The following is a 19,018-nucleotide window of genomic DNA, read 5'->3' on the forward strand; positions in this document are numbered from 1 at the left end:
TCCATTTTTTCTTTACTGCTTCCCTTCTTTCCTTCCTTCTTTCTAGCCTTCTTTCCTTCCTTCTTTCTCTCTCTATTTTTCTTTCATTATCAATCTTTTCTTTCGTTCTCTCTTCTTTTCTCTATTTCATTCTCTCTTGCTTTCTTTCTTCTTTCCTTTCTTGCTTTCTGTTGCTTTACCTTCCTTCCCTTCTGGACTTCTTTCTTGCCTTCTTGCTTTCTTTCTTTCTTGCCTTATTTTCTTCCTTGTTTTCTACTTTCTTTCCTTCTTTCATCTTTTTTCTTTTCTCCTCCTTTTCAACTTTCTATCTTTGTTTCTCTGTTTCTTTGTTTCTCCAAGGCAAGAGGGTGGCAGTTAGTGGCATAACAATTGGCTTTTTCAGGTCTGTGTTAGTCAAGACCTTTTGATTTTGCATAAATTATGTGTATGGCATAATTACTTCTAGGGATCTTCAGCCACACTTCATCCATTTCTCTGTGGTTGTGCTATTCACATTTTTCTCCAACCCACTCGATCATGCATCAAGGGCCAATGCGTCACTCCAATTCAGCCATTGGCTAACTTAACTATGAGTTCCGGCATGCTGCCCTTTCATAAGGACCATATTAACACACACCAAGTAGTTTCCTTTACTGCCAGGGAGTACTGTGGTCATGTTTTAGTTTTTTGAGATCAAAAGTATTTTTGTCTTTGGTCAATTTTTTATTAGATTGATAAACACCCATCAGCATCGCACACAATAAAGTTTTGCAAAAGCCATGACAAAATAAAAAAATAGTTTCTGAAAGGCAAGCGAACAACGCCAAACCTATTGGCTTTCTCAATGTCTGCTTGCACTGGCACTAAAACCACAATAAATACGTGATCAGTGCATTTAATGAAAGCACATGGGGTAATTCTGATGTATTTGAAATTGTAGCTAGCAGTGTTACTGGGTTAATGAGAATATCTTCCCTTCATACTTAGAATAACCAGGGGGCATATTATCAAGGGGGTTTATCTCCGCTTTTTTGGCTTTAAAAGCCAAGAAAGCGGAGATAAAATTATCTCCATATTACCTAGCTGTCACTAACACCAGTTAGCGACAGCTATTAGGAGATAGCGACCATCTTGGGTCCCACTTTGAATGTCAGTGATATTTAACACTAATGACATGCAAAGTGGGTGTGCCAAGATGTTAGCGACTGGAAACAGTCGCTAACATCGCTATCGCCTATTACCAACTTTTGGAGATATTCGCGCTAAGCGCGAATATCTCAAAAAGCTATCACCTGCCCTGAGCAGTTCTTAGCCATGTTATTCAATGGGAGGTGGATAACATGGCTAAGAGCATTAGCTCAGTAATGCATGAATATCGCTGACCTTTCAGCGATATTCATACATTGCGGCCGATTTTTATCGCATTTGCGATAAACCTTGGTAATACCAAGGTTTATTTGCGATAAAAATCGCCGCAGCTCAGCTGTAAATTTTTGTCTCTAACCAAGCAATAGCGATAATTATCGCTATTGCTTGGTAATATGGCCCCTTGTCCGTGTTTGGCAGAGGAATTCGGAAGGCAAGATGCATTTGCTTCTACTTTTATCACTCAGCACAGTCTTTTTCGTCCCTGCTTGTTTTTATTACTGTCCCATTTCCAGCGGTCCAGGAAAACTTTGTTTTATCAACAATGTTAATTTTTTCTCAGTCTTACAACCAAAAAAGTCACTAAGCAGAAATAATTTTCAATTCTTGACTAACTTGGAGGATTCACAGTCAACCAATTTAAAAGTTGTTCAATTTCATTGGAAATATAATAACATTTTACACATTCATATTATGTGAAATGTTCATACATATTGCTAAAAATGGTCATTGTTTTGTTGTAGCTCCCACATCCCAGGACTTTCCATTTAGCAAGCTAAGAAAAATGTAGACATAGAGAACAAGATATATACGCCTAAGTAAATGCTGACATGTATCATTGCAAAAATAATGTATAGCAGCTCATCAAAGGACATGCATTAAGTCGTGGTGAATGTCACAGAGGGAGGCAATTGCTATTATTGATGAACAAAATATTAAAAAAGAGATTACCTCTGCATAACATGGTTTCCCAAAAAAATCGCATCTGAGAAGGGTGCTCTTGTTGAGATAAAATCCATTGTTCCTTGTGAATTCCTTAATGCTGAAGTTTTGATTTAATTGCAGGAAATCTGCAATGTCTTGAGCAATTTTTGAGCTGCCTTCAATCGAGGAGATGTGAAGAACCGCAGACACAATACCCCAGAGGAAAAATACAACGCTGAGGTTGGCCACTGCTTGGGTTTGGAACCTGCATGAAAAAAAGACCAGTAAGAAACCCCAGGAGTGGACTTTGGCTTAGGTTATTTTTAGACTGACTGCCAATAAATAACTTAAGCTGCAGTTTATCAAAGAGAGAGAGAGGACTAGGTAGCTAGTCCATATGCCCAAGTTTAAAAGGTTAATCAAAGAGAACTAGCCAATTGTGAAAAATTTACCGGACTCAGAACTGTATGACGAAATGTAAACCATTAGGTTTTTTCATGAAACCCTCACCCAACAACCTAGTTGGTGGCATGCTTCACCATAGGGCCAACCCATTGACACCGAGTGTGTCCACGGTGTGCTTCTATGCCTGGTTACAGCGGAGCAGGTTTGTAGCTGAGTGTGCAGTGTGGTGACATAAATAGTGACAATTAAAAAGCTATACAGTGGTCCCAGTACTCGAGGGAAAATTTATCTTTAATAACTGGGCCTCTGTTCGCATTTAAAAAGGCGAGTGGATGTAATAGGAGTGTATATTAAGACCTCCTACATCCAGGTGTGGTTGACATGTTTCAGCCAGGCCTTTATGATTAAAACTGGCTTTCCTCAGGACCATTAAATAAGGGAAGGTGCAATCTATACTTAAGTGAGTGTGTTGATTGTAAAAATGTGAAGCACTCGCTAAGGTGCTATATGTGTGGGAGGGGGATTCCCTCTCCAAGCATAACTGGACATACAACATGTATTGACAAACAAACATACAGAGGAGAGTCTTAGCATGGTTGCTTTAGATCACAATGAAATATATTTACCAATTTATAAAGTGCAGTGAACACGGTAGAAATGCGGCAAAGGTGTAACCATACTGGTGGTGCGGTTAAGATGAGTATTAGCGGGATATTCATAAATATTTGTGGTGCACTAAGAAACGTTAGCTCGCACACAAATAATTGGTTGATACATCAAGGGAAAATGTCCTCACGCTGGCGTTTTGCCACAAATGCCCCAGGGAGGAGTCTGGCAGAGGTGTTGGCCCTATAAAATGTAATGAGAGGAGGGGGCCATAGACCGTTAGCGACCTGCAAAAGAAGATGGCTTACCCGGGTTGTTGCTGATGGTCATAGTACTCACGATACTGGCGGTCAAGACCCTCGGTAAACCTGTTGGTCCATCATGGACCTTCCAAGAATGGTTTGTGGTCTCCGTTGGTCTTAAGTAATGCCTGTTTCCATTCGAAACACATGTAGCTGGGTGAAGTCCCTGTTGGGGAACATACACGAGATACTGCCCTTGCTGCGTTATACACGTGATGTGCCTGTGTGGGAATGAGCGTTTCTGTGCGGGCGCATGCGTGGTGGCAGAGGGCGTTCTCTAGGAGACGGTGCATACGAGTGGACAGCGAATACGAGTGGACGAGAAGACACCACCAACAAGTACACTGGGCGGAAGACGAAAATCCAGCGAGTGCAAACACCTGCAACAAATCACAGGAACAACCAGGCACGAGCAAACAGTGACCACAGAACCACCCACAACTTTGGTATTCAACCTATCTAGTACCCCACTGACAGTAAATGAAACATCAGTCCTTAACAAAGGCCCATCCTTCGTCCCCACTACTAAACTGGACAACTTTAAACTCCACATTGAACTGGCTGAATTTTTTAGGAAACTAAAACTTAAGGCCTTCTTAAAAAGGACCACACCTAACGATGAGATCTCTCACAGCAACTCCAATGAGACAGGTTTGAGACCAAAATCTACCTTTATACCACCTCCCACCAGTGTGCCAGCTGGGATCACCACCTTTGAGCAAGCAGTTTACATGGATATAGAGAAACTGAATTCCACTGGATCTTTCAACAGCCTTTCCAGGATACCATTAATTGACTACAGGACAACCCCACTTTGATCACCAAACCCTCTGACAAAGGCAGAGGGATTGTCCTCATGGCCAAAACGGATTATGACAAAGAGTGCCGCAGACTACTTAGTGATACCCGCAACTACAAGCTCTCGAAAAAGGACCCCACACCTGACCTACAAACAACAATACACGCCTTGGTCAAGAGAGCCAGCGATTTGGAGCAAATCTCTAATCAGGAAGCAGAATACCTGTGCACCAAGAATGCCAGAGTACCATACTTCTCTACAGTCCCTAAAGTACACAAGGGCATAACACCACCTCCGGGCAGGCCCATAGTGTCAGGGATTAATTCACTTCTAGAACCGCTGTTCCGGTACTATGATCACTTTCTGAACCCCCCTGGTCCAACACACCCCAACTTATATCAAAGACACGAAGCACCTTCTTAATACCATCAAGGATGAGAGCTTAGATCAAACAACCCAGCTCTTGGTAGGACTCGATATAGAAAACCTCTATACCAGCCTCCCACAAGATGCCACCCTCCCGGTCCTTCATGATGTCCTCTTGCAACCCCCCTGGACATACCACACACCTAGGAAGTTTATCCTAGATTGCGCAGCTCTGGCACTCAAGGAGAATTACTTTGAATACGAAGTTACTTTCTATTTACAAACTAACGGCACGCCAATGGGCAGCATTTTTGCACCAAGTGTGGCCGGTCTCTACATCCACCATTTTGAACAGGAACACATAATGTCAACCACCAATCCATACTTGGTCAACATTATAAAATGGCTCAAATACATAGATGACATCTTCGTGATTTGGGAAGGAACCCAGGACACATTGGCCGCATTCCTAACCTGGCTAAAGGGCCGTGACCCAAACCTAAGGTTCACCAGCACTTCAAGCGCGACTGAACTTGCATTCCTGGATCTCAACATTACTGCCAAACAAGGTACCCTAAGCACCACCACCTACTACAAACCCACAACGAGGAACTCCCTACTAAGGTTCGACAGCTTCCACCCCAGACCACTGAGAGAAAATCTCCCCTTCGGCCAGTTCCTGCGCATACGCAGGAACTGCAGCCAACTGGCGGACTACAAGAAACAGTTGGCCGCCCTATCGTCTAAACTTCAAGATCGAGGCTACCCCAACAAAATCATTGCCAAAACCAGCAAGAGGGCACGCAACCAAAACAGGGAGGAAACAGTGACCAGAGACCCTGAACCACCATCCATGACATGTGTGACTACTTATAACACAGCTTCCAACCAAGTCTCCAACATTATCCGCAAACATTAGCGGATTATCAACTTGGGTCCAGAGAATGGAAGACACCACGCTTTGCATACAAACGGGCAAATACCTTAATAGACCAACTTGTACCCACACGTCCAAGAGCCAGCCCCAAACCCTTACCTAACACTGTCCTCAACACCTGGGGCTCCCTAAAATCACTGGTCACTACCCTAGCAACAATTGTAATGTGAGCCATCTGACCCATCATACCAAAACACTGGACCTAGAACTCGGTAAAACATTGACACAACGACAACACACCAACTGCAACTCCAGTAACGTGGTGTACCTGATCACATGCCTGTGCGGCCTCTGCTACGTGGGACAACACGAAAAGTGAGGACCAGAGTGGTCGAGCACAGGAGCACCATTAGGTGCAAAAAGAACATCAGCAGACTAACTGACCATTTTTTGCAAAATCAACACACTCCCAATGATATGTCCTGGACGGTCATTGAACAGTTTGACACAGACAGCAAAACAACGAAAAGATACTCCTAAGCAATGAACAAAGATGGATCTACCATCTATCCACACAAAATCATGGCCTCAATGACTCCATTCCGTGGAACTCTCTGAAGCCATAAGGAACTTGCTCACAGTCCTGCTGAAACTAATACCCTGGGCACGTTACCCTCTCCCTAAGTGTCACACCCAGCCTCAGGGTGTACCACCACACCCAGCTATAGTGTTCCTATGTACATATATGTATATACTTTTTCTACCTTTTCTACCTTTCACATCCTTAAATATCCAAAATGTGCACACATTTATTACCCCTGACCCCCGAGCTCAACGAGCAATTTTGAGGACTCGCACAGGCCCACTTTCAGAAACGCAGGGCAGCCAGCCGGCGCCATCCCCTAGACAACGCCTGCCACCAACGCACAGGTTCTGTCCACTCGTATGCACCATCTCCTATAGGATGCCCATCACTACCACACATGCGCCCGCACAGAAACGCTCATTCCCGCACAGGTGCATCGCGTGCATGATGCTGCAAGGGCATTATCTCTTCTATGTCCCCCAACAGGAACTCCACCCAGGTACAGGTGTTTTGAATGGAAACAGGAATTACTTAAGACCAACGGAGACCACAAACCATTCTTCGGAGGTTGGTGATGGAGCAACAGGTTTACAGAGGGTCTTGACCACCAGTATCGTGAGCAACATGACAATCAGCAACAGCCCGGGTAAGCCATCTTCTTTTGAAGGTCGCTAACGGTCTATGGTTCCCTCCTCTCATTAAATTTTTTAGGGTCAACTCCTCTGCCGGACTCCTTCCTGGGGCATTTGTGGCAAAACGCCAGCGTGAGGACATTTTCCCTTAATGTATCCACCAATTATTTGTGTGCGAGCCTACGTTTCTTAGTGCACCACAAATATTTATGCATATTCCGCTAATACTCACCTTAACCGCACCACCAGTACGGTTACACCTTTGCTGCATTTCTATCGTCTCCACTGCACTTTATAAATCGGCAAATATGTCTCATTGTGATCCTAAGCAACCATGCTAATTCTCTCCTCTGTATGTTCGTTTGTCAATACATGAATGTCCAGTTATGCTTGGAGAGGGAATCCCCCTCCCAAACATAGAGCACCATAGCAAGTGCTTCACATTTTTACAATCAACACACTCACTTAAGTATAGATTGTACCTTCCCTTATTAAATGGTCCTGAGGAAAGCCAGTTTCAATCATAAAGGCCTGGCTGAAACTTGTCAACCACATCTGGATGTAGGAGGTCTTAATATACACTCCTATTAAATCCACTCGCCTTTTCAAACGATAAATTAACCCCTTGGGTACTGGGACCACTGTATAGCTTTTTTAATTCTCACTATTCACGTCACCACACTGCACACTCAGCTACATACCTGCTCCGCTGTAACCAAGCATAGAAGCACACCCGGGACACACTCGGTGTCACTGGGTGGGCCCGATGATGAAGCATGCCACCAACTAGGTTTGTGGGTGAGGGCTTCATGAAAAAACCTAATGGTTTACATTTCATCATACAGGTCTGAGTCCTGTAAACTTTTCACAATAAATAACTTAACCCTACTAACTTTAAAGATTCAGTGCGACCACATGCTACAAAGAAAAAATATTAGACACTGAACTGCCATTCGAATAATGCATTTCATTGATAGGTATCTGTAATTGTGTTTGTGCAGCACTCAAATCCCCTCTTTACTTCAACACAAAGCAATGAGATTATTTATTTGCGCCAATTTAAAACACAGAACTTTCATCAGAGAAATAGGGAGAATGTTCAGTACATACTTATATAGTCAAGTAACCAAGGAGGGAAAGTATCACCAATGTGGGAACAATATTTCTACAAAATATAAAAGACATGACGTTGGCCTGTTCTTTGTATGAGCAGGAAACCCCTTACTCCATTCCTATAGGTCCTAATTCTTTAACTGCTCTAAGCATAACTCTGGTTTCCAAATTGCTATGTAAAGCAATAAATGGACAAATACATAAAAAATAAACATATAAATGCATGTAAGTAAAGTTTAGTGAGTGTATTACCAGAATTAATTTTATCTATATGTTCTGGAAGAGAAACTCACATGAAAAATACGTTTATCTTTTTTTAGTCTTATGGTAGAGTGTGAGGGTTGTTTTCAATAAACAAGATGAATACCTGTTTCAGGGTTGAGGATACACTTAATTTCATAAGCACTATGTTGATGATACCCTTGCTGGAGAAGTGTAGCTCAATGATTAGTGCGGCAGACCCTGATGCAGAGGTCTAGCCCAGGACCAGGGTTCAATTCCCCGCCTCAGCGGGTCTTGGGCTCAAAATTCCATGGGCCTGATAATTTACGATGTTATGAAGAGCACGAGTTAGTTATTACAACGTGTTATCTACTGCATGTTCGCCACCCACCCTTTGTGCAGTAAGCAGGTATTAGAAAACTGGAATGTTAGGAACACCATTCAAGATAATGGAGTGCTACAGGCGTCTAATGGAAGTAGGGGGCCGGAGCTCCAACATTCTAATGTTGGCTCACAGCTCTCATTGTAAATAAAAAGGCCTCACGGAGCCCAAGGGTATTTAAATCCCTTCAGGCTCCATGAGGCCTTTGCTTAGCAAATGGAATAATTCTGCTCTCTATGGGTGGAATGGTCTAGTAGTCTTAAAGTCCTCCCTAGTGGGCTCTACAGTCCATTAAAGTTCTGCGCCCTTGTTAACCCCTTCGGTGCTCGTAACAGAATGGTTCCGTCATGAGCACCAGTGCTTCTTTGCTCATGATGGAACCATTCCGCCATGAGGACAGGGGCACTAAATCCCTCTGCTGCAAACAGCAGAGGCATTTCCTTTTTGGGGGGCCTCCGGAGGTGGGAATGTGCTTCCCCATCTTCCCGAGTCCCTTTGGTGATTTTCAATGTAATGACCATCACCAGCATGGTGCATTGTTGCCATTACTCTGAAAACAAAACTGAAACTTAGTTTCAGTTTCAAAGTTTCAGTGCTCGTGGGGCTATCCCAACCACAGGAGTGTGATCCTCAAGCAGGGATTCACCCACTAGCCACCAGGGAGGGGGGAGCAGCCTCTTGAGCAAGGGCCTTTGCTCGCCCTATTACATTTTGCCAGACAGCTTTTCTGCACCCCCCCACTGAGGCAGATAGGAGTAGTAGCCCACAATCTGCCCCTGCTTGTGGATGACAAAGCACCCTAGATGCAAGGGATTTTTTTTATTACCCAGGGGTGGGGGCTGCCCAGAATGGACATGCCAATGCCCCCACTCTATCCCCCCCCAAAGAAGGTATAAGACGTTCTGCCTCCCAGGGGACAGAAAGCCCACTAGGCCCCAGGTATTTCTTTTATATATACGTAGGGGCATGCCAATGCCCCCACACAAAAAATGCTACAGTATTTCTGCCCCCCCTGGGAAGCAGATGGGGCAATAGCTCCTTATCTGCCCCCGTGGGGCAGAAAGCCCTCTAGGCACCAGGGATTTTTTCCAAAGTTTGGGGTAGGGGCTGGCTTGAGCGGGCATGCCAATGCCCCCAAAAAAGATGCCACAGTCTTTCCGCCGCCCCAGGAGGCAGATAGGGGCAGTAACCCCTGATCTGCCCCGGGGGGCAGAAAGCATACAAGGCACCAGGGAGTGCCAATGCCCCACCCCCAAAAAAATGCTATAGTAGTTCTGCCCCCTGGAGGAAGATGGGGCATTAGCTCCTTATCGACCCCCTAGGCACCAGGGATTTTCCCCCCAAAGTTCAAGGTGGGGGCTGCCCAGAATGGGTATGTCAATGTCCCCAGCACTCCAAAGAAAAACCACAGTATATATGCCCCCCCAGGAGGCAGATGGGGGCAGTAGCCTCTGGTCTGCCCCCCCCCCCACACAGGGGCTGCAATAGCACTAGGCACCATAGATTTGGGGATTTTTACAAGTAGGGGTGGGGGCTGCCCAGAAGGGGCATGCTAATGCCCCCACCTCCAAAAAATGACCACAGTCTTTCTGCCCCCTCCCCCCAGGCAGTTGGGGGCAATAGCCCCTTATCTTCCTCTTCAGGGGGAGCAAGACCACAAGGCACAAGGGGTAAAAAAAATCAAAATTCAGGGGTGGGGGCTGCCAAGAATGGGTATGTCAATGCCTTCATGCCCCCCAAAACAGATGCCCCAGTCTTTATGGCCCTCAGGTGACAGATGGGGGCAGTATACTACAGCGATTATGCTGGCTTTTTTATATGTAGTGGTGGGGGCTGCCCAGAATGGGTATACCAATGTCCCCACCAACCCAAAAAATAGTCACAGTCTTTCTGCCCCCCCTAAGGGGCATATCGGGGCACCAGCCCCCAATTTCCCCCTTCTCAGGGTAAGGACATTGGCATGCCAATTCTGGGCAGTCCCCACCCCTACGTACATATATAAAAAAATCCATTGTGCCTTGTGGGCTTTCTACCACCCCTCGGGAGGCAGATCAGGGGTTACTGCCCCCATCTGCCTCCTTCGGGACAGAAAGTCTGTTGCATTTTTTTGGGGGGTGGGAGCATTGACATGCCCATTCTGGGCAGCCCTGCCCCAAACTTTGTTGGAAAAATAAAAATCCCTGGTGCCTAGTGGGTTTTCTGCCCCCCCGGGGCAGATAACGGGCTATTACCCAGCTGTCTCCCGGGGGTAGAAATACAGTCACATTTTTTTGTGGGTGGGGGCATTGGTATGTCCATTCCGGGCAGCCCCCAACCCTGTGTATATATACAAAAAATCCCTGGAGCCTAATGGGCTTTCTGTCACCCCGGGGGCAGATCAGGGGCTACTGTCACCTTTTGCATCCAGGGGGGGGGGCAGAAAGTCTCATGTATTATTTGGGGGATAGGGTGGGGGCTTTGGCATGCCAATTCTAGGCAGCCCCCACCCCTGGCCTATAAAAAACAATCCCTGGCATCTAGGGTGCTTTCTGCCTCTGGGGGTGGGGGCAGATTGAGGGCTACTGCCCTCATCTGTTCCCGAGAAAGGTAAGAAAGGCTGTCTGGCAAAATGTAATGGGGGAGCAAAGGTTCTTGTCCAAGGGGCCGCTCCCCCCTCCCTGGTGGCTAGTGGGGATGGCCTTCCTGGGGTGATTCCCAAGCAGAGATCCACTAGGTAAATTCTTCTGTTTCCAACGATACCTCTCACAAGTGTTTCGGTACTCGGGGGCTGAGATAGCCCAATAAGCACCAAAACATTAAAACTGAAACTAAGTTTCAGTTTCATTTTCAATGTAAGAACGACAGTGTGCCATGAGCACTATTGTCATTACATTGAAAATCAGGAAAGGGCCTATAGAGGTTGGGTAAGCTCTTCCCCACCTCCCGAGGCCCCCCAAGAAAATGGAAATCCGTCTGCTGTTTGCAGCAGAGGGATGTAGTGCCCCTGTCCTCATGACGGAATGGGTCCGTCATGAGCATAGGAGTACCGGTGCTCATGATGGAACCATTCCGTCATGAGCACCGAAGGGGTTAAATAAATATTGTCAGCAGCCAGGATCTGCTGCTCGTAACATGTGAGTCTGATGTTTGTCATGTACTGGGTGTTTGTTTTGATGAGTACTATTTCTACAGAGTGAGGGAATATATCAGTTAAGAGATGACACATCACTATGGACAAGATTCACATAAGTAATCTCAGAAAAAATCCTAACTTTACGACTTTCGGTATTCACAAAATGCATTTAGTAGTAGTGAAGTTTGTTTTCCTAACTTTACTACTACTAAACTGAGACAAAATCCTAACTTTACGACTTTTGGTATTCACAAAAAAATGTATGGTTTTCCTCAAATGAACCTATTTTGACCTGAAACTTTTCTGAAATTGGGGTTTTAACCTGTTTATTTGTATCTCCCACAACTTGTATCTTGTTTCCAGAGAGGGGGAAGTCTGGGACTTCCGCCGTTCTAATAGTAGAATGGGTAGTTCCTGTGTCGATCAAAAATGACACTTTATGGCCATTAATGTCTCCTTCAATAAATGGTCTACTTTGGTCTATCTCTAGGACTACACCAAGTATGCAATCTTCCTGGCCTGTTTCTGCATTAGCACCTGCATCAGCTAAACTGGTATATTCTGCATCTGCATTTGATTTCCTTTTGCATTTGACCATTTCCACTCATTCTAACTAGATTCAGTCTACACTCCCTCTTCCGATGCCTAATCTTATTACAGAAAGGACAAGGGGTCATTTTCTTCAGAGTTACAACATCTACAAAAGAATTCGGATCAATCGGAACACCTCTTTCTCTACCAAGAGAAACACCAAATTCTCCTGGAACACCTTGAGTTTACAAACCAACACTTTGCATTCCACCTTGGTTTCCTATAAACGACTGATCCTGAAAACCTTTCTGAACAAACCTCGTCTGGACTAACATGAATTTCTCCTTGAGCTCTTTCTGTTTTATCTCTTGTTCATCACTGCAAAACCTTGAATAACTTATTATCTGATTCAACAATTTTGTCTGCCTGTGTGAACATCTCTCATAGGTTCTGCATGCAGCCATTCTACAGCAATTTTACATTCAGTCCACTAGTCACTTGGCACTACAATATCAAAGAATTTATTAAAATCAATCCACAGCACATTCAAAATTTCAAGAAATTTTCCACCTTGTGTGTACATTTGTACAGGCTTCTCTCTCAATTTTGGGAAATTATTCATAAATACTGGAAGATTGCTTCTGCTCCAAAGTACTTGTACATTTCATCTACCAAGCATTTCTCTCAATGGAAAAGCACAGGCTACTCCTTCATCTGCGGGACCTGTCAGTGGCTTATAATTACTAATTAACTATTTCTGATTGTTTCATTTTTTGTCTCATTCTTCTTCGCCCATTTGCTTGCTAATTTCTTAAAATCACTCCATATATGCTTTTTACTTATTCAGTAATGTGTAGTCGCATCCCCGAAGAACACATTGACACAATTGCTTCAGCATCCAATAGTACCCTCAAACCTTTCTGTAATGGGATACTATTTGAAAGAGCAACTTCATATTTTTTAGCTAATTCAGTTAGTTTATCTTGAGTAGTTGCTGCACACCTAGTAAGTTCTTTACACAAATTTTTCAGCTCCTTAGCTTTATACAGATACACATGCTCATGATCTAAACATCCTCTGATTATTTCTTCTAATTCTACTTTTAATCTTGGGATGTTTAGCGGTCTTTCCTTCTCTGTCTCTTGGCTATTGACAACCTGGTATTCTTTCTTTTTATTCACTGCCATTTCTACAAACCATTGGGTAAAAATCCCATCTTCAAATAGGTTAGTCTCAACCGTGTGTTTTCGGTGTCATAAAGACAATCCTTCTTCCTATGATTGAACTGTTTGTGATGATGTCCAGGCAACAATCTGTGAATTCTGCAACGTCAGGATAAACACTGTCACAGGTGCTCCTCCAATGGCTATTTGAACTACTGTATTGATTGATTGATTGTATCAGGAATGGTATTTATCAGATCAGTTGTTGTGCAAATCTCTAATGACTATGCTGTTATAACCATAGTAATAGGTGCTGGTACCATTACAATAGAAGCAGTAACACCTGAAGGCATCACTGTCAAAAATTCTCAACTCAGACAGGCACAACATTAGAAATAACAGGTTGTACAACAGGCTGTGTGATTCGTAATGGTATTTCAATTTCAATAACATTTGGATCAAAAGGTCTGTAGCCACTGTTGCATTTGATATTGAATTACTCTCAGTATTTGTTACAGGGGCTACATACAGTGGTGGACACATGGGTAACAAAGCATCCAAAAACTCATTCCCTGATCATAATCAGTATCTGATTCTTTTTTTATTGCAGCAACCTCTTCATCTTTTCCCTCTGTCATATTCTTTTTCAGCTTGTCAGTTTTTTTTTAGAACTAATGGCTGGATGCAGTCTAGTCCCATTCACTATAGCTTTACTCCACCTCTTTTGTTCTTCATCCCATCAAGCATCTGCGTAATTACGCACTGTTCTTTAAGTTCTACTCTGGTATTTCTCGTCTCTTAACATGTGCTGCTTTCTCCAAAATATTTAATGCTTCATACTGTGTGGATTTAGGTGTTGGGTTCATCTTTTACAGCTTATCTAATTTTCAATGCTTCTCAGTTTAAATGCACAATATTTTACAAACTCAAAAGACTTTCACTTTCAGTGATCTTGCACCATTGATGAAGCCACAAACATATGTAACCCCATTTTCATTGTCATATAATGTGTTGGTGTACCCTCAGGTGGTGCATCCTCGCCTTCGTTTAAATGTTGATTGTTTCCCGAAGAGAAGAGCATACATATTAAATCACTTTAAATCCTATCACATTAGTATGGGCATTATAAAAGACAAACCATAAAAGAATAAAAAGACAACATTTCCATTTGAATGCAAACTCGGGCATTTAATATCATGACGTAACAAAAACAATTTCAAACACATAACCACCTCGCTCTACCGGATTGGTGCTCTAGCATTAGCCCACCCTGATCCAGCAGCCATATTGTATTGCCAATCTGGCACTACCTCTATCTACTGAATTTATATACCCGGTCTATTATACTCTACGAGCAAATAGCTACCCCCTTAGCTGCCTGAATCCAGCCAGTCTTCTCCTACTAAGGAACCAGTCAGCCAGTTAATCATGGGGCGGCATAATATTTTCACCGCTTTTTTGCTGCCCTACCCTTACAGTTATACTGTGATCATTGCACATTATGAATACCCATATATCGCCCTGGACATGCTTGAAACCTAGGAGGTTCTGCACTTTTCCACACTGTTGGAATCAACAGTCGGGCTACTGCCATACATATGAATATAAATATGAAGTAGGTCTGAGTCAAACCATTTTCTATTTGACTATCACAACTGAAGAGCATCATTAGTGGGCTGATACTTATGTCCTTCCCAAACAACTTTTCCCAGTATTGCTGGATACTCTTCTTCAGAGGCAGCAACTTCTCACACACATATAACATTTGTATCAAGTTGTTTTGTAATGCTGAGCTTTCCGGGTAGATGAAAGAAACACCTTAATTCCAAGCCCAATGAAAATTTACAAATCCACATCCCCTTCTCCTAATTTCTTCGCCCAATTCGATTCGATCTGTTCGGCGCTGTATCCCTTGGCTTATAAAACTATATATTCGTCCAATCCTGCCATCCGACTGGCTTATTGTCTCCAAAAAGGTGCCCTTCTCAAGGAAATATTGTTGGCATTAACATGTCTAAAACATTCTCTTACCTGTACATACTTAAAAAAAGACTCCTCTGCCAGTCCATAATCTTGTTGGAGCTCCTCAAATTAACACAATTGGTCTGCAGTATAAAAAGCCCCTATCATGATCAGCCCAACTTGTTCCTATTGTCTACCATTAAAATTATAAAAATTAGCTGGAAAAAGCAAATAACACCATGTAGGAGTATATCTATTATACTGTTTAATCTTCATCTGTTTAATCTTCATCAGTTTTGGGGACTTCTTACAAACTGTTCAGGTCACAATTACAGTCAAGCGCCAGTTCCTAAATGGTAGCCAGGATAGCTCTATGACCATGGTCTTCTCTATTCCCACTACCTGCCATAAATTGTACCCCCTTCTGTTGTAAGAGAGCTGCCCAATAGAAAAACATAAAACTGGGAGTGGCCCACCCTCCCTGCTCCCGTGTGAGGATTAAGAACTTAAGGGATCTCCTAATCTACTGACATTGCCATATAAAATGTGTACAAATTACATCAGCATCCTAAGTAAGGCCCAGTTTGACCTCAAGAGGGATAGATAGAAACAAATAATGAACTTTAGGCAGAACTAACATTTGTGGGACATTGCATCTACCTATGATTGATCAGTGTAGCCCATTTATATGCCTTTAGTCAGTGTTAATCTTACCAATCAATGGCTCAAGGTTAATATGAAAAGTAGTAGATACCTTGGGATTGATCTTGATCCCTAGATAAGCCGCCGTGTCCATCCAGCGAGCATCTGTTAGCACAATATTGTCTGCACAGATCATCTGTGTTTTTCTCTTTTCAATGAATAGCCTTATTCCCTTCCATATTTGCCAGCTAATTGCTCGATCTCAACTATTGCCATCTCAGAATCAGGATTTATCACTGCTACATCATCTGCATATGCAAGCACCTCAATTTGAGCTGGGCTAATACCCTGATTTTGAGCAATTTGAACTAAAAATGGCTCTAGATGAAGGGAAAACAGAAATGGGGAGCAGGGACACCCCTGTCTAATCCCTCTAGTTATATCAATTCTCCCGGACTCTAGACCCATAATTTGCAGTCCAGCATGGAGAGAGTTGTATAATTTTCTTTTGGCCTTAATTAGACATGGGTCAAACCCTTTGCATTCCATTACGCACCATAGGTAACCCCACAACACTCTATCAAACACTTTTGCCGCTTCAAGGAGGATCATAGCCATCCGATGTTTCCACAATATTGAATAACGTTTAAGCTGGTATGATATGATCTGTTGTTCTTCTGCCAGGTATGAATCCATGTTAACATGGTGTAACCAGAATAGCTATGACCCTCCCCAAGTGAACTAATAAAATCTTAGAATGCAGTTTTGAACCCAAATGTGTCAAAGAAATACGCCGATATGAGGCTGGGTTATCCAGGGGCTTGCCCTTCTTTGGAAAGATCAAAATATCCGAACCCTGGCAGAAATACCCCCTGCTTCTGTACTCCAATAAACAAGTCTAACAGAAATGGCACTAATTCTACCTGCAAAATCTTATACAACTCAGAGGGAATTCTATCAGGGCTGCCACTATCCCTGTAGCCAAAGAATGCAGTCCATACAAAACTTGCTCCAAGGTTATATCTGCCTACAATTCCCTACTGAACTCAGATTCAACAATCCGCCAACCTTCCTCCATCTCTTCTTCTTCTCCCGCAAAGATGGTGTGAGTGGCATCCTCCTGATATAATACTCTGTGAAGGCCCTCAAAAGTTTTAATTATTTTGCTAGGTTCCATAGCATAAGACCCATCATTTCTTTCAATTTTCTCAATATAATTTCTAGTTTCCCTCTGAATAGAGCGTAGCGCTAAAGTTTTGCCTACTGACTCGCCATATTCATAGCTCTTGTTTCTGTGTACCTGAAATCCCTGTGCCACTCTCTTAATGTACCGACTCGCCATATTCATGGGTCTTGTTTCTGTGTACCTGAAATCCCTCTGCCACTCTCTTAATGCAGGACTTTGAATCTCAGCCTTAACTATCGTGATTTCTAATAATGTGTGCCCTTCCTCCAGGAGAAATCTGCTTCATGTGATGTTCTTCCAACTCTGCTAACTTGTTATACAGCCTTCCTACTTTATGTATTTACTGCTTCCTCCTGAAAGCAACAAAACTAGTACCCTACCCTCTCAATCCTGATTTAAAAGAATCCCATATGATCCCCCAAGAAGCAAATTAAAAAAAACTCAACAAACCAATTCCTGATGTGCTTGATGAATAAACTATATAAAAACTGTTTTCAATCAAAGGCCCACTTTGACCGGGTTTCAAAATTGCACTGCCCTGAAATTCCTAATATTATTGGATTATAATCTGAGAAGAGCCTTGGCAGTTTCTTATTTTTCTTTTTTTTTTTGGAAAACCTTTATTGGTGATTCAAAGTACACCGCTATTCAGCCGTACATCCCGGAGGCTAGGCAGCATTATGAAAGCAACGAAAGGTGTGCACAAAAACAGTAAAAGGAGCAGTCAGGTTTAATTTTATATTATTAACTTGAACCTAAGAACAAGGTAGAAATCGGAAAGGAACAAAGGGAAGAAAGGAAGAGAGGAGGGGGAGGAAAACGGAAAAAGATGGCAAGGCAAAAGAGAATGAAAAAAACTGTAAAGTACATATCCAGGGGGACGAGTGGGAATTCCAGCATCTTGAAGTATACATAACAAATAAAGCATACAATTGTGGGGGGGGGGAGAAAGAAACAGGATTATACCACGTGAAACTTGGGCGGAGGGAATAACTAAGGTGAGAGACGAACCTCCGGTCGGACTACCTCATGGTGTACACAAATATCGCCTCTATACGCATTCCATGCACCCCAGACCATCCCCCACATCTTGGGCTTACCCCGGGCTAAGTAGACAGTTTTCTCACGAAGCATGCACCAGTCCATGTTGGTTTTCCAAAGACTCACAGTGGGGGGGGGGGTCGGAGCACCCCATTTCTTAGCAATATCCCTCTTGGCCACCATGTTCCCCAGTGTGACCCAGCGGGTTTGAGCATTGCTATAATCATTCGGAGCCCACACATTCAACAAGCAACGTCTAGCTTCCGCAGGCAAATCAACACCGGTCACATCACGCATGACCGCATGCACTCGTTCCCAAAATGAGGCAATGACCTGGCACTCCCAAATGGTATGCATAAAGGTGGCTAGAGCACCACATCCTCTCCTGCAAAGGCCATCCTGGGAAAGGCCCATATGAATCAGCCTGGGGCCAGTGACGTAGACCCTGTGTAGCACCTTCAGCTGAACCAAGCGCAGCCTGGCCGAAATTGCTACCTCCTTGGGGGAGGATACCGCACACTGCCAGTCCTCATCATCCATCTCAATCCCATCATTCATCCACTGATCTCGCACTTTCATCAACAGGTCTATCCGAACATTAATTAGTTTCTTGTAAGTCAGGGAGATGGCGCTGTCCGGCATATGGCCGTCCAGCACCCTGTCCTCCAGCGGGGATGACTCGGGAACTTTTTCACCAACAGGCAGGGTAGATGTGAGGGCGTGCCTCAACTGCGCATATCTGAAGTGTTCCGTGGCGCCCAGTTGGAACTCAGTCTGTAGAGCATCAAACGATTTAATTTCGCCCGTGGCCATCACATCCGCCACCTTGGAAATGCCAATGAGATCCCACCGATCAAACCCTTTGGAGTGCCATAACCTACCAAGCAAGTCAGAATCATAAAGGGGAGTTGCCATGGTGAGCCTATTCTTCCACCCCAGTGCCTTTGTGACGGCCCTCCACAGATGCACTACGGTCCTGGTGGGGCCAGTCAATTTCCGCTCCAGAGATCTAGAGTACAGTGCTCGGTAGTACATCCCATCG

The 19,018-nt window shown here is 43.7% G+C and overlaps 1 protein-coding gene across 1 annotated transcript in view; it reads right to left on the bottom strand.

Moving 5' to 3' along the window:
• Window positions 1-19,018, bottom strand: part of ASIC5 (acid sensing ion channel subunit family member 5) — a 468,169-nt gene that overhangs the window by 255,521 nt on the left and 193,630 nt on the right. The window contains exon 3 of the mRNA XM_086963310.1: window positions 2,077-2,314. Coding sequence (XP_086819436.1) covers window positions 2,077-2,314 — 238 coding nt within the window. The remainder of the gene's footprint in view (window positions 1-2,076; window positions 2,315-19,018) is intronic.

This window comes from Lissotriton vulgaris, chromosome 3_1 (genome assembly GCF_964263255.1).
Source record: "Lissotriton vulgaris chromosome 3_1, aLisVul1.2, whole genome shotgun sequence".
Lineage (NCBI taxonomy): Eukaryota > Metazoa > Chordata > Amphibia > Caudata > Salamandridae > Lissotriton > Lissotriton vulgaris.